The sequence below is a fragment of the Acanthisitta chloris genome, unplaced genomic scaffold, assembly GCF_000695815.1.
Source record: "Acanthisitta chloris isolate BGI_N310 unplaced genomic scaffold, ASM69581v1 scaffold19688, whole genome shotgun sequence".
NCBI lineage: Eukaryota > Metazoa > Chordata > Aves > Passeriformes > Acanthisittidae > Acanthisitta > Acanthisitta chloris.
In genome coordinates this window covers 1-11,059 of record NW_008687795.1, presented here as the reverse complement: position 1 = coordinate 11,059, position 11,059 = coordinate 1, and the positions used below count along the sequence as shown (strand labels likewise).

Sequence of the window (11,059 nt, the reverse complement as noted above, 5' to 3'; positions counted from 1 at the left end):
TGGCTCCGGCATAGGGGGAATGTTAAACCGGCACACTGGCACCCATCAAAACATTTGTGAACTTCCAAAGTGGAACTGACACCATGGTAGTGGTTTATATCACACGTCAGAGAAAGGCTTCGCAACTCAGATCAAACAATTTAACTCCTGAGCTCCCTGTCTAGCAAGAGCAACAAACACTACGCAGCTATTGTTATTCCACAGGGCTGTTTCACGTGGCTTCCAGCCAGTTCGCTCCGTTTTGTGAGCTCGGAAGTTAAAGACAGAACTGGCCAAAACTTCGGCGAGGGACTTGTCAGAGCACAGAAACTGCTGATTCTAACAGCATCTTCCCTCTCAGGCAGAAACAGCACCAGCACTATCAGGATGGTACACAAGAATTTTTCAGCTTTTAAGTAATTTTCCTGGATACAAACTTCCTTCCTTCTAGGAAACTCATTCATAAGCAGTTGTCAAAAGATCCTTGGACTTAGAAAATTTTTTTTCCATTTTCAGAATTCAAACAATAATCTTACCCATGACAAAAAGGTGCACCCAGTAGGACTCTTTTGACCATATTTTAGATTCCCAGAGAACCACAAATTATAAGGAATATGGTGTGTGTGTGCTTCCTGTGAATACCATGGCAATTCAGCTCTTCTGTCAGAAGCTCTTCTGTGTGTCCCCGATTAGCTGAACACAACTCTAATGAGGAACAGGCCTATCCACTAGGACTTAGAATCTCTTGAGGAACAACTAGGGACAGCTACAGAGGATGGAAACAAGAATGGCACAATTAAATTATCGCTGCACTTACTGGTATCCAGTTCTGAAAACCATCTTCAGGTTGCTACAAGCTGTCCTGCAACTGCAGACAGAGCAAGGGAAGTCAATCACAATTTGCTCACAATACAATCAAATCCTTGGCTTTCAGGTCTTCCAGCAAAATAACAGGGAATGCAGTGTATCAGCAACAACAGAGCAATGCTTCATACATATTTCAAATGTTACTTTGGAGTTTTCTAACTTCAGTCAGCCCCAACTAGGAGCAGCTTCTCTAAGCAACACTTAGACCACTTTCTCCCATGCATGGGAGGCTCCAGTAAAGATTTTCCACTGCTGCCCTGGGCCAATTAGCTGGAAAGATTCCTGCCAAGCTGTATCCTGCCATATCTTTGCTTTCACATTTCCATATTTTGGAACAGCCTTTTTTGAGGCTGTACTGTAACACAGCGGAAAGTTGCCAAAGGACGTATCTGATTCTGCTATTTATCACCTCCTGTGGAAAACCAGTCTTGGATACAAGTATTAGTCTCAGATATCACAACTGAAAGTAAACACACTGCGTACAAGATGCACCGATTTATTAATAGAATGTAAATGAAATGTAGTGACATGTTTTTCCACTGTTAGAGCCATAGAGACAATCAGTGCCCCATTTATATACTCGGTGGCGTCATTCAGCAACTCATTCATAAACTCTGACTGACATGTTCAGCTCAGGTATTCCAGGAACCATTTCCACACTTCCCTCTTACAAAGTGGATAACTGGGAACACTGTCCCCATGGTTTGCAGCTGCAGTTGACTCTATGGGAGATTTTCCTATGTCCTCTTTTAATTCCTGAGAATTTCTCCACCTGGAATAGCTTTTTAAAGCCTTTCAACAGCAACAGAGCAAAACAGCTGAACTTCTTGTGGGGTGCAAACTTGCTCTTCAGGCAGGAAAATGCACTGAATGTTATATGAAATGGGCTCATTTCCAATATACTGTGGGGATTATTCATTACCAGATTCCTTGGCTAATAATTGGCACTTTGAGGCCACTACAGCAGAGAAAAAAAAGTTTGTAATGGAATAGCTTTAAATGCAACACACTGTCTTTTGTGTGTTTCTATTTCTACATTCTGTAATGTCTTAAACCGTAACACATCATTTTTTGACTTCATAGGTAATAGTGTTATCAATATAAAGCTCTGAGATCCAGCATTATCTGAAAGGAATAGGCAAAGTGATAAACACGAGATACTACAACTGGCTTTGCAATTTGCCTTGATATGGAAATTGCCTTTAAATCAGGAAAGAGTATGAGCTACGAAGGCAATTAAGGTAAGCACTTGGGTTTCACAGCATTAGAAACCATTGAAAATTAATCCCTCATGGATACAAAGGAAGACAAACATCCTATTGCAGATGCCAGGGGACAGAACGTGTCCAGAAGCAAACCGAGGTGTGATGTTTTCTCCTGTAGATATCTATCTCTTGCACACTGCTCAGGACAGGTACCTATGATAGCAATAGGCAAAAAACCTTTGGAAAAACCCTACCACCTGCTTCCAAGTGTCCTGCTTCAGGAATGTGCAAAAGCCCATGAAGAGCTGGGCATCAGAACATGAATGTAAACCAGAATGATGACAACAGATGGTGAACCCCAAATGAGAGTCTGGCAAAAATAAAAATAATAGTAATAATAATTAAAAAAAAAGCCTTTAAGCTTTTAAAGCAACATTAAAGGAAGAGAGGAATGAAGCCCAGATATAACACACAGCCACAAGCCTGCAGAGTACATCATCCATGACCACTCTGCATGCAGCAGTCATGTAGCAGAACAAGCTGGGGAACTCCCTGAAGGCACATTTACTGCTTGAGTTTGGCTGTCCACATTGGAGAGGGATTTGGTACTGGAGTTTGGAGACTGTCCAGAAATGGCAGGAGCAGGGACAGCATGGTTAGTGTGCTCACCCTCCTGCACAGTAACAGTGGCAGTGGGGCTCTCCTTGGCCATCCCAGTGTGGCTGTGTTACTGGCTGGCTTGTCCCCCTGCCTCTGCCTCCTGCTGCTGCAGCATCCGCTCCACCTCTATCTCGAGTTCCAGATTTTCCTCATCTGCCTCCACGTCCAGCTGCTGCATTAACTCCTCCAGCTTCCTGGCCTTGCGGAGCTCGTTCTGCTGGATGATGGTGCACAGGTGCTCTGTGAGGTGCTCCTTGATCTCTGTCTTGTGCTGGAGGTCCAGCTTGGCTGCCACGTACTCCGACTCGGCTTTATCATATCGCTTCCTGCAAAACCATCAGCATTTCTGGGGGGTTAATTCTCAAGCATTTCACAGCCTGACACAAGGATAGACACTTTAAGCATCCCTGAAATGCAACATGCTCAGCAATGCATTGTGCCAGCTATTCACCACATGCTGCTACATTAGCAAAAGGGACGAAAGTGAGAATTGATCAAAACTTGTCTGGACACTTCACCCTCTGCTGTTGTATATTCCAAGAGTTAACCTGCTCCTCTGAAACCCACAGGTTGAATCACAAACATGCATTCTTATTGCCTGTTTGAAGAGATGCATCACTAGCAGAATGAAACCATCAGAAACTGGGGTGTTTTCACACTTCTAATTCACACCCACCTGGTGAACCAAAACACAGCAAAGCACTTAGGTCTTTTTCTAATCCAACCACCCTCTGACAGACACAGATGCTTGATGGAGCTATACACATTGACATTTGGATCCTGTACTCCTCTGGCCACCCATATGTATGTTCAGAAAACCACGAGCAGCACAGGCTGACACAGCACATGACATCAATAGTGATCACAACTTCTGCGTGGCAACAGATGTAGGATTTTATTGCAAGCATCCCCCTGACACACACCTCCTGCCAATCTGCACTTCCTGTCATGGCAAATATAGCAAAGAGGAAATACTCCAAATATTTAGAGGTTAACATACACAGAGTATCTTGCACTTGGTTGCTGTCTGTATTAGTGATGCATCTTCCACTACATTAGAGAATCTGTATATTGATTCTAATTAGAGTCACAGAATCAACCAGGTTGGAAGAGGTCTCCAAGATCATCAAGTCCAACCTTACTGTGGTTACTAGACCATGGCACTAAGTGCTACATCTAGTCTTATCTTCAAAACCTCCAGGGATGTGTAATCCACCCCCTCATTCCAATGCCTGATCACTCTCTCTGTAAAAAATCTCTTCCTAATATCTAATCTAAACCTGCCCTGGCAGAGCTTGAGTCTGTGCCCTCTTGTCCTGCTGCTGGTTGCCTGGGAGAAGAGACCAACCCCCACCTGACTCCAATCTCCTGTCAGGGAGTTGTAGAGGGTGATAAGGCCTCCCCTGAGCCTCCTCTTCTCCAAGCTAAACAATCCCAGCTCCCTCCCTAATTAGTAGAAAGACAGATGAAATCTTGCTCATCAGGAAAGGCTTTTGCAGCATGACTACATGATGTACCTTACAGAGCACTCATAAAACTAATACTGTAAGGTGGCTGAATAAAAAAAATGCAACTCTTTTATAAAATCAGATTCCAAGATCTCTTTAAACAAAGCAACAGAAGCTAGAAGAGATCCTTTGCTTAGTGAAGCAGAAGGAAATAAGACATAGAAAAGCCTTCCCAAATATGGTCTTTTATATAATAATCACAGAGCTTTGACTCAGCTGTAAAGGCCATGTCTGCAGGGAGAAGATGCTCATTTACATTTCCCTCTCAAGAAAGTAAAGATTTCTCTGGGTCAGAAAATTGAAATGGAAAAACTAATGCTATGCTGGAAATGCCTGCACAGTGAAACCTTTGAGCTGAATTCACACACATTAGTCACATCATATTTACAAAAATTCTATTCCACAGTGATTGTCAGATGCTTCCAACTATGTATGTGCTCAGGACTACTTAACATTGCACTTTTGACCCACTGAAATGATTTGTGTTTTAGATCTAAAACACAAGGCAAGAACTAAAAAAATACTTAAAGAGACACCACTTAAAACAGCTCTGGCTCATCATGCATAAAAACTACAACACTGAAGGAATCTGACTCACATTTCCATATCCCTCTCCTCACAAAAAGGCTTGCTAAGTTCATGAAAGTCATTAAGAACTTGGTGAAGTTTATGCACTTGTCCCACTAGCATTCCCTTTTGTTACTGTCATTAAAAACTGCTCTCCAGAGCTCAGAGCCCCTTGTGTTAGGTGCTCTTTTGCCAGAAAGCATTTAAAATTGATACACTATTAAAAAACTTGGGTAAGGACATTTCCAGGAGCATTTAATGGTTTTAGAAACCAGGTGAAACCTGAAGTCCATTGAAATGTTTTTCCTCTTGAGGATATGAAATCCTGTATTCCTAAACACTCAGCTACGCAAACTCCAGTTAATCTTAAGATATTTCAAATGATAATTACCCCAAAGAAATCAATGTTGTTAGCTACCATTGCTATCCTTTTGAAGACTAATTACCATGTTTATTGGCCTGTGGTCAACGTATGGCAGAAGTCATGAGGAGAAATGCACATTTAACACTTTGAATGGTGAACCAAAAACCACAACCAAACGTCTGTTTTACGAAACGGCTGCACAAACATACTGATGTTTATCTACTGATGTTGTGGTTTACCCACCACTAATAGGGTGTTCCGATTAATTTCTTGCATTTAAGGAACTCATCAGAACCAGAGTGATTAAAGGCACATTGTGAAGGGGGAAAGTTTGCTTTTGCCTGCAATTTTTGGTTCTGGTTCCAAAAGCACTTCAGCAGTATTCCAGGTTTTAAGCTTAGCTGGTCCCATTGATTCCAAGAGCACCAGAGCTGTCATCAACAAGGAAGTTTCTCTGAAAAGGACTTTCATTTCATGACTTTGCAAAAAAACTCACCTTTTCTCCCTGAGAAGAAATAAACCTTGAAACAAAGAAGCAGGGCTCATGGACAACTGCAGAGTTAAAGCAGCAGTACGTGTGTCTCGTGACAGCACAGTCTGCAGCCAGGAAACCTCCTTCAGTTTCCAGATTCCAAGGGAAAAATTAGGAAATACAAAGCATACTTTCACTTCAAGATCCGAACGCCCCCCAGACTGTGACTGCTGCAAATACACATTATGGCAGTGACAGACCTTCATTACTGCTCTGGTGACAGGAAACAGCATTTCTCCCTCCCCTCAGGCAGGGCTGTTCCCTATTCCCTCCTCCCTGTCCCTCACTCACCTGGCATAGGAGTACTCCAGGCTGGCCTGGTCGATGCGGTTCCGCAGGATGCCGATGTCAGCAGACACCATGTCATCCAGAGCTTGTAACTCCTTCTGAATCCTTTTCAGTTTCACCGTTTCAGCTTGAGTTCTTTTGGATCTGCAAAAGGAAGATGCTGTTGTTCCTTCTCAGGCCTCTCCTCTTCACATACTGGGCCCCATTTCATTTGCAGAGCAACCAACTTCTCTAAGAGCTGTTCAGAAGGTTTCTCCTCTCTGGTTTATGACTTTTGATCTTTTTTAATATCCACAGGGATCTCAAATGCCAGCTATTAAAGGACTACAGCAAAATTACGTAATGACCATAATCAAAGTGCCTAAAACGGATTGTGTTTCTTCAGTGTGGAAACACACAAGAAGCTGCTGTATCTAAGTAGTTCTCAGAGCAAGGAAACAGGAAATGGCTTGGGGGGGAGTGAGAGGGGGAAGGGTATTTAGCCCTGCAAATATCCCCTTTCAAAGAAGCCCAGTTAGTGGGGGCCAAAAAGTCACCTAACCTAAGCTTGATTTCCATTTGTAAAATTATTCCCAAAAGGCCTAACCAAATCCCAATGAAGTGAATGGAAAGTTTTACATCAAACACAAAGGATTTCAATCAAGCCTTATGTAACCTTTTTCAACTCAGCCTATTCATTCCTAAATCCTGAAAACTAAATGTTGCTAAGGGCAAGTAAGCTTTGATGGATTTCACTCCCAAGCAAGCTTTTACACCAAGTCACTTTGCTGCCATTCATCACCACAGCAAACCCAAGCCTCTCAGCTGCTGCTTTACACCCAAAGTAGGTACCTGAAAGCAAGACTAGGTGTGTAGGCAGTGACAGCATCTCTCACTAGACCACCTGATGCAGGGGAAAGAGACACCCTGTGGCATCACTGACAGCCTGAGGAATGCCTTTGTATGTCAGACATGAGTCCCCAGCCATCACCTTCCACATCCTCCTCTCTCCTCAGGCTTTGTTTCCAGGAGGGAGAACCCAAGCCTGGTGGTCACACCCATGTCTGCTGTCCTACAGTGACTCAGAACAAACGTACTTGGGTTTTATCTCTGCCTGCCAAAGGCGAACAAATTTTTTGGAACCCTAAAGAGAATCTTCTGCACAGTACAGGCTGTGCTCACCTGTGCTACCCAAGGGCTTTGATCGGCAGAATACAGCACATGTCTGGGAAAGCACTGCGAGCCTGAAAGCTTCACATCACCTTCCCTGATCCAGTGTTACCAGCTGATCCAACATCCTTCCCTACAAACCTTGCCTTCCCTGTAGTCTTATACTACAGTCTTAAACTATCAGTGGACAACACCTAAGGAAAAGCTTATTTGACTCCTAACCTATTAAATCCAGCAAAACCAAATCAGGAACAGAACAGGGATAAGCATCTGTGCAACCCAACTTCCAAACATGCCCTCACTAATAAATTCAAGGACTTCAGCTAATTCTCAAGTTGTGTAATAACTTTTCCATCTGTGCACAGAGCTGCAGTTTTGGAAGTGTGAAAAGCTTAGTCACAACTTCTTAGCCAGAACTTGTCATCAAAGGGAAATGTCGATCACAGCTGCTCACTAGTGGAGATACACGCACAGAGCACAGGGAGGAAGAGAGGAGAAAGTGAGGTTTAAATCACGATATGCAACTGGTTGCAGATGGAAAATAACCCCTTCCCCAGGCCTAGCCCAAGTAGCAGAGCCCTTTACCTCTCAGCAATAGCTCTGGCCAGCAGTGCCTTCTTGCGTTTGTTCTTCTCCTCTATCAGCCGCTGCTCTTGCTGGAGGATTTCCCATCGGGATTTTTCCTGCCTGCCCATGGACAAGAACATCAAAATTAATAGAAAGTTCATTTCTTTCCCTGTTCCCCAAGTAACACAAATATTCACCATGATATTTTCCAGAGCAAACCCTAAAAAAGTTAAAGGAACAATAAACAGGTTTTGGTTTTGAGGAAAGAAGAATCATCTGCAAGAGGTCACTCAGACCAACAAAACATTTCTGGATCAAATCTGCTGATCAGAACAACAATCTGCATAACCAAATAAGCTGCTGGTTAATTCAGCTTTGCTGGAAGAAAGGGCATGGAGCACTTTTTCAGAATGGATGGGATCTTTCATTTAAAGGATGTGCTCCCCCACTAGGTAGAAGCAGTTTCAAGTTTCTTAGTGGCTGCTGCAAGTCGTCATCTGCTCAGTCTGCCAGCACAGCCCTTCTTGGAAATGTTTTCTCCATAAAGCAGATCCTTTCACAGGTTTGCTTCACAACACAGCCCCCAAATAATCACAGTGATACAAATGAAAGGCTGGTAAAAGTTACAATGAAAATAAGCAATGAGGAAGGAGAACACTTTTGACTTTTTAAGAGTGATCCAGATTCCATTTCCTAGGCTACATCCCAGAGCTACAACCAGCCCCAGAGAACGGAAGGCCACTCCTGGGTGAGATGGGACAACCTGCATCAACACAACTGGGCAGCATATCAGAGGAACTTTTCTGCCCCACTGTGTTCATCATGTCCTCTCTCAAGAAGCCTCACCTTAAAAATATCTTAATAACTCAGCTCTGCTAATCTTGACAACCATTTCTGCACAAGAATATCTCCGCAGATTCCTCCTCATCACCCTATTCCTGACACCTCACACAGAGAAATATTTATAACAAGATTTCAATCCAAGCACTGAGATGAACCCAGCAGATTCAGGACATGGCTGTCTGCAGCTAAATGTCATTTGTTCCCACAGTGTGAAAAACTTCTCTGCAAAGCTCTAGCTGTCTTCTCCCCAGCCAAACAGTGTCTGTGTTTTCCCCACCATGATGGAGCTGAACAGTCAGACTACTGGTGAGCTGCACCCCCAGGGGGAATTTGACTCTTCAAAGTGCTGCTGTCCTGGTGCAGAGACAGCTATCTGCAGGCAGGTGATGCCAGCCAGGAGCCTCTCAAGGCTCATCTCTGCCAAACAGAACCTCCTGGATCCTTTCAAGCTTAGAATTGGAGAGAAGCCCTGCACTCCTTCTCCACACAGGTGCTGTGTCATGCTTCTCCACTAGGAAGCACCTGAAGCCCCTCTGAGATCCTATAGACAGATCTAACCAGGCACACCACACCTGAAAGCTGCTGATCCCTGTTTGGGGAATACAAATGATGCACAAAGTCCAGCCTTCAGCAGTACTGAGACAGTCCTACATCTTGAGTACTTTTTGCTGTGCAGTGTCACTGCCACAGGAAATTATCTGAAGGCAACACAGAGTACAGGGAGTACACTACAGAGTTTGGTCCTGAATCAGGTTTAATCCAGTTAGAGACGAAAAATATGTTAGCCTTTGGGCTAACATGATCATAAATCATGGAATGGTTTGGGTTGAAGGGACTTAACGATCATCTCATTCCAACCCCCTGCCATGGGCAGGGACACCTTCCATTAGTCCAGGTTGTTCAGAGTTCCATCCAACCTGGCCTTGAACACTCCCAGGGATGGGGCAGCCACAGCTTCTCTGGGAAACCTGTGCCAGTGCCTCACCACCCTCACAGGGAAGAATTTTTTCCTAATATCTGATTTAAACCTACTCTCTGTCAGTTTAAATCCATTGCCCCTTGTCCTGTCACTACAGGCTCTTGTAAAAAGTCTCTCTCCATCTTTCCTGTAGGCTCCCTTCAGGTACTGGAAGGCTGCAAAGAGGTCACCTCAGAGACTTCTCTTCTCCAGGCCAAACAATCCTAATTCCCTCAGCCTTTCCTGACAGGAGAAGGAATTATTTGATCTCTCAAACTTTCCTATTTGACACAGAACAGTTCGCTTTACCTCACAACAAAAGCATGAATCAATACAGAATAACAACCCCACCCCTTGATTTTACCAACTTACTAACAATTCCACTTTCTTTCTCTCCACCTTGGAGTTGACTTTTGCAGGGCAGGGCTGGGCACTGTCACTGCCATTACAGGGATGTCCTGGTGTCACTTCCTTCTGCTGATCTTGGCTGTTGCTCTGCCTTTGCTCTGCAGCCGAAGGAGGACGAGGTGCTGGCACAGGCTGCTGAGGAGGACAGGGATTGTGCTGTGGTGCAGAGAGCAACTGCTCTGGGGAGACAGGGAGTGCCCCACCCTGCAGTCCCAGCTTCTGGCATTGCTGCTGGAGAGCTTTTTCACACTGCAGTTGCTTCCGAGTCTTGTTCACAGTGTGGGGCCGGTGCTGCTGCTCTGAGGGCTCGTACAAATCTGTCAGGGGAGGAGAGGGAGAGACAGCATTAACCCCAAACCTCAGCATCACAGAGAGATGATGTGAATGAGCTTTTCTGGGCATGCAACTGCTGCAAAACCAACATCAGGACAAGACAACCAGGGTGTAATGGGAAGGCAATATAGGGGAAAACCCAAGGACCTGGAAATGTTTTGTCAGTGTAAGAATCAGGAATTTTAAAGACTATGAGCAACCAAAATGAGGAGAGGGAGGAATAAGGGGATTGGACTGCAGGACTAAAGGAGGAACTGGCAGGAGTGAGGTGACTCTTGGGGTGACCATAGAGAGACAGATCTAGGGGTAAAGAAAGGTCCCAGGCAGTCTGGTGGGCAAAGCGAGGGATTATAAAGTGAGGAATGAGGAAGGACAAGGTGACATGCAGGCAAGGAGGAGCCTGGGAACACGAGTGGGGCAGTGCACAGAGAGATGTGGGTGCAGGACAAGGGGCTGGAGCGTCCAGAAACGCGACTGGGAGATGCAGGTGAACACAGAGAGAGGCTGGATGAGGGGAGCAGGGAGAGGCAGGGCTGGATGGGAGGGACCGAGGGGATGCTTGGGGGGAACCAGGGGCTGCCAGGGGAAGCGAGGGGATGCATAGAGGGATCAGGGGTTGCCCTGGGGAAGCGAGGGACTGTTTGGGGGAACCGAGGGGATACTTGGGGCGAACCAGGGGCCACCAGGGGAAGCGAAGGGCTGCCCTGGACAAGCGAGGGGCTGCCAGGGGAAGCGAGGGGATGCATAGGGGGATCAGGGGCTGCCCTGGGGAAGCGAGGGGCTGTTTGGGGGAACCAGGGGCCGCTATAGGGAACCGAGGGGATACTTGGG

The 11,059-nt window shown here is 45.2% G+C and overlaps 1 protein-coding gene across 1 annotated transcript; it reads right to left on the bottom strand.

Moving 5' to 3' along the window:
- Window positions 1–2,503: 2,503 nt before the first annotated feature.
- Window positions 2,504–6,256, bottom strand: GORAB (golgin, RAB6-interacting). Its single transcript, XM_009080764.1, has 3 exons — window positions 6,198–6,256; window positions 5,974–6,114; window positions 2,504–3,037 (listed from the first exon to the last, which is right to left on the bottom strand). Exons 2-3 carry the CDS (start codon window positions 6,042–6,044, stop codon window positions 2,779–2,781), a joined length of 330 nt encoding a protein of 109 aa, XP_009079012.1. The 5' UTR covers window positions 6,045–6,114; window positions 6,198–6,256; the 3' UTR covers window positions 2,504–2,778.
- Between the last annotated feature and the right edge of the window lie 4,803 nt (window positions 6,257–11,059).

Excerpts from the sequence above, each read along its gene's own strand:
- GORAB (XM_009080764.1), bottom strand. The coding sequence starts at position 6,044 with ATGGTGTCTGCTGACATCGGCATCCTGCGGAACCGCATCGACCAGGCC. Across the intron at positions 3,038-5,973 it reads CTGGAGTACTCCTATGCCAG|GAAGCGATATGATAAAGCCG; the intron begins GTGAGTGAGGGA and ends ATGGTTTTGCAG.